Here is a 4,661-nt window from a genome sequence, read left to right as displayed (position 1 = left end):
CATGGATATTAAAGGCATGGATAAGTAGGAGGTATAATTCTAATGGGGATGATCCAAGAGTTGGCATAGAGTGTTCTATCCTAAGAGAATATGAGAAATAACTATGAGAAATATGTGTTCCCACTGATCCATCCAAGTTCTCTATCCCTTTCTTCATCTTTTCCATCCCACCCCCCCCCCCCCCCGCTTCATTACTGAGGCTTGTAACCCTCCCCCAAGTGGTTCCATCTCCCCATCATCCCTCTCTTATCTGGCTCCACCTCTGTCTCAACACTTTCCCTTCTCCCATTGCCCCCCACACCCCATCTGGTTCCACATTTCACCCACCTGCCTCACCCCCTCCCTGTCACTTCTACACACTTGTACCTCAGTACAAGTGACAGTAATAAACCAATACCTTCTACACTCCCAGTCCTAATGTAGACTCTCAGCCCAAGCTGCCAACCTTCCACTTGCCTCCACAGTTGCTGTTGGACCTGCTGAGATCTTCCAGCAGGTTATTTTTTGCCTTGAGAAATATGTGGAGTGATTCGTAACTTTCCTCAATCAAAATGACTGAAGTTCCTTATCTGAGTATTGTTAAACTGCAGGTTAGGGGAATTTATGGTGCACAGATTAGCTGGTGGCTGCCTGCATTACAACAGCGTTTATGTTTGTATATTGTAGACCACGTTGGTTATTTTGAAGTTTCAAAGGTTATGGCTCATTCTAAAAACTGACAGGAACTGTAAGCACAATCCTTTATGACTAACAGCCCCTGACTTGTTTATCTAGGTAGATTATTTTATTGACAACTATCAATTCCTACTTTCGTTTTGAGTTATTTTTGAGCCACGTAGGCCAATTACTGGAAGAAAAATAAACTATAACTGATTGCTATCTGCTTGCGGCGAATTTACACTTCCGACCAAACATTACGGAAAAAACCCACCTATACTGACTGATGTGCAATTAAAGCAGAAAATGTATTTTTTTTCCCAGAATCAGAATTGTTATCATTGACCCATGAGGTGAAATGTGTTGTTCGGGGGCAGTAGAGGCATCAAAATCTATAAATTACAGAAAATCAGTGCAAAAATAAGGGTAGTGAGGTACAGAAATAGTGAGGTACAGAAATAGTGAGGTACAGGAATAGTGAGGTACAGGAATAGTGAGGTACAGAAATAGTGAGGTACAGGAATAGTGAGGTACAGGAATAGTGAGGTACAGGAATAGTGAGGTACAGAAATAGTGAGGTACAGGAATAGTGAGGTACAGGAATAGTGAGGTACAGAAATAGTGAGGTACAGGAATAGTGAGGTACAGAAATAGTGAGGTACAGGAATAGTGAGGTACAGGAATAGTGAGGTACAGAAATAGTGAGGTACAGGAATAGTGAGGTACAGGAATAGTGAGGTACAGGAATAGTGAGGTACAGAAATAGTGAGGTACAGGAATAGTGAGGTACAGGAATAGTGAGGTAAAATAGTGAGGTACAGGAATAGTGAGGTAAAATAGTGAGGTACAGGAATAGTAAGGTACAGGAATAGTGAGGTACAGGAATAGTGAGGTAAAATAGTGAGGTACAGGAATAGTGAGGTACAGGAATAGTGAGGTACAGGAATAGTGAGGTACAGGAATAGTGAGGTACAGGAATAGTGAGGTACAGAAATAGTGAGGTACAGGAATAGTGAGGTACAGGAATAGTGAGGTACAGGAATAGTGAGGTAAAATAGTGAGGTACAGGAATAGTGAGGTACAGGAATAGTGAGGTACAGGAATAGTGAGGTACAGGAATAGTGAGGTACAGGAATAGTGAGGTAGTGTTGGTGGGTTCTCCACACTTGCACGCAGCAAAACGGCTTCAAAAAGTTTGAAGTTTTGAATGCACCGTTTTGCATGCATTGAAATGTTTAATGATAACATTTAACGATGCAAAAAGCTGCCCGGGCAGTAAACGCGCCCGTTGCCCATATTAGGCGGTGCGGTCGCCAACGGCCGCTCTTCGAAAAAACACACGGGCCGCCCATTGGCTGCGCGGCGCTGACTCTCCTTCCCGCCCTCCCGGCTCCAGTGGCCCGGGAGCGCGCGCCGGGCCGTCGCCCCGCCCCCTGTCGGGAGCGCGCGCGTGCGCACGTGCGCCTCCCTCCCCGGTTGGAAGCCGGTGACGTCACGCGCCATTCATTCTCCGCCGCCGGGGCGCGTCCACTGGCGCCCACGGGGGCCGCCGGAGCCCAGGCTGGCGGAGCCCCTCCCAAGTAGGTGAGGGGGAGAGCGCTGGAATGAAGTGTAGCCGAGAGTAGAGGGCGCACAGAATTGCATCCTTGAGGGGTAAGCCCTCCGGAGTGTTCCTCACGCCGGTACACGTTGCGGCGGGTTCTCCCTTCCACCCCCGGAGCGGGAGTGGGCGTTCCTGCGGGTGACGTCAGCCTTTGTTTACACCCGGCGGCCGGGTGTGTGGGCGCCCGGTCAGTGGGAGCTCGGCGCGCACACCGCCCGGTCGGTTAGTCGGAACCCGGAGCCCCTCGGCGCCCGGTCAGTGAGTCGGAGCCCGGTCGGTCAGTCGGAACCCGGAGCCCCTCGGCGCCCGGTCGGTCGGTCAGTGAGTCGGAACCCGGAGCCCCTCGGCGCCCGGTCGGTCGGTCAGTCAGAGCCCCTCGGCGCCCGGTCGGTCAGTCGGAACCCGGAGCTCCTCGGCGCCCGGTCGGTCAGTGAGTCGGAGCCCGGTCGGTCAGTCGGAACCCGGAGCCCCTCGGCGCCCGGTCAGTCGGTCAGTCAGAGCCCCTCGGCGCCCGGTCGGTCAGTCGGTCAGTCAGTCAGTCAGTCGGCGCCCGGTCAGTCGCCGCCCGCCACCCTCCGGAGCGTCGTTTATTTTGGGAAGCCGTGACTCAAACTTTTCTCTCTCGGCTGAGGGGCGGCAGAAAACGACATGTGTTCGGGTCGGAGCTGATGTGTGCAGCCGGCGCCCGGAGACACAGCAGCGGGAGTCGGTACCGGCGGCGGCGGCGGCGGCGCAGACACACGGCGGGGCGGGGGGAGGAGAGGATGCCGAGGCGGGGGGAGAGCTTCCTCCTCCTGGAGCAGGCCGTCACCGTCGACCCGAATGAGATCGACGCGCTGGTGGCGAAGATCGGGGAGACGCTGCGGTTCCAGCGGATGCCGGGCGGCGGGGGGACCGGCGAGCCGCCGCCCCGGTCCCCGCCCCAGCCGCCGCCGCCGCCGCGGGGCCCCGCCAAGTGCGGCGTCTGCTGCACCGACCGCCTGAAGGCGCCGAGCCGCAACAAGCCTTACCAGGTGCCGGCCAGGCTGCGGGAGCCGGGGCCGGCGGCCGCCGCCCACGGTAGGAGCAAAGCCGGGCGGCAGGCGGCCGCCTGCGAGGTCAGCGCTCAGCAGCGGCTGGAGCAGCTGCTCTCCTCCGGCAACCTGATCAAGGAGGCGGTGAGGCGCCTCCGCATCGACCGCCACTGCCCGCCGCTCTACCTGGAGAAGATGCCGCTGTAAGGAGCCGGGCCGCCGACATCCACGCCGGCTGCTCGCCCGGCTCACCGCCGAGGGAGGCGCGGAATCGGCCGCCGAATGTCGGTGTGAAATGAACAGGAGAGAGAAAGGTTCTGTCTTAATCTTAACGCACTGTGCGGTATTCTTAAAGAGATTACTAAAGCCATTCGGATCCATCTCTGCACCAGTCCTGATGACTACAATGTGTTTTCTAAAACAATGCAAAGCCAAGGGTAATCTTTTGGATGTGGATTTCATTGCATTTTTTCAACGGGTCTGCCCGAGGTTACACCGTGTTTACAGCAGGAAATCTCGCCGTCTGGTGCTTGTTTTTGAAGGAGTCTGTGACACCGCAAGGTCGTTACCACGCCGACCTTGATATTTTACCCCCCCACTTTGGACTCCCGTATTTTTGACTGACCGTTTCCACAGATGTTTCAATCCCCCCCCCCAAGCCGTTTATCACCCGTGGACTGGATACCACATGGCAGCTGAGCCGAGCCGACCCCGCATTCCAAGAACTCTCGACCCACTACATCAGGAATTCCGCGAACTGTTTACAGTACGTGTCGTTTCCCACTGCGTTTTGGACCTGGTTTCATGGAAAAGTAGGGTTAAGTTCGTTGTTATTTAATAGGCCCTTAATTTTCGCTACAATAAAATAAGGTGTACACTTCGTAACGGAGTATTTTGTTGTTCCTGTTATCCAGGAATTGATGTCGAATAAAATATTGCAGTTAAAAAACATTTGATTTGCTTCCTTTATGATATAGTTTACATTACGTACGTTAATAGTTTGCGTGGGTTTATTCATTTGGGAAGGAAATAGGCGGTTTAATTCATAACATCCGCAGGGGACAGCCGTTCTAGTGTTTTCTATAGAAATAAGGAAACCATGAAGGCTGGTGTGTTTGTAATAAATATTCTGATATATGTGGGACTAGGATTCTTCACTCATTGATATTTTGGTCAGATCCATAAAGCATTATTGTTTTTAGTGAGTGTGTGCACTGAGAGAGGTTTCTGGCAGATAGGGGAATCTTCAGAATTAACTTAAGCAAGCTATTTATAAATGTTTGTTCTTTAATACACCCTACAAAACCCTAACCATTGAATTCTTTTGCCATCTCTTGAGGTTGCTTTCTTCGAATGTTTTGCATCTGTGATGTGCTTCAAATTTCCAG

General features: G+C 52.5%; 1 protein-coding gene across 1 annotated transcript; it reads left to right on the top strand.

Annotated features, from left to right (window-relative positions):
• Positions 1 to 2,345: 2,345 nt before the first annotated feature.
• gbp (glycogen synthase kinase binding protein) lies at positions 2,346 to 4,217 on the top strand. The gene has a single exon (XM_052023855.1). The coding sequence runs from the start codon at positions 2,929 to 2,931 to the stop codon at positions 3,478 to 3,480; it is 552 nt and encodes a 183-aa protein (XP_051879815.1). The 5' UTR covers positions 2,346 to 2,928; the 3' UTR covers positions 3,481 to 4,217.
• The last annotated feature ends 444 nt before the right edge of the window (positions 4,218 to 4,661 follow it).

This window comes from Pristis pectinata, chromosome 9, assembly GCF_009764475.1.
Source record: "Pristis pectinata isolate sPriPec2 chromosome 9, sPriPec2.1.pri, whole genome shotgun sequence".
NCBI classification, from domain to species: domain Eukaryota; kingdom Metazoa; phylum Chordata; class Chondrichthyes; order Rhinopristiformes; family Pristidae; genus Pristis; species Pristis pectinata.
Note: the sequence above shows the minus strand (reverse complement) of the source record. Positions and strands in the feature narration are given on the sequence as shown.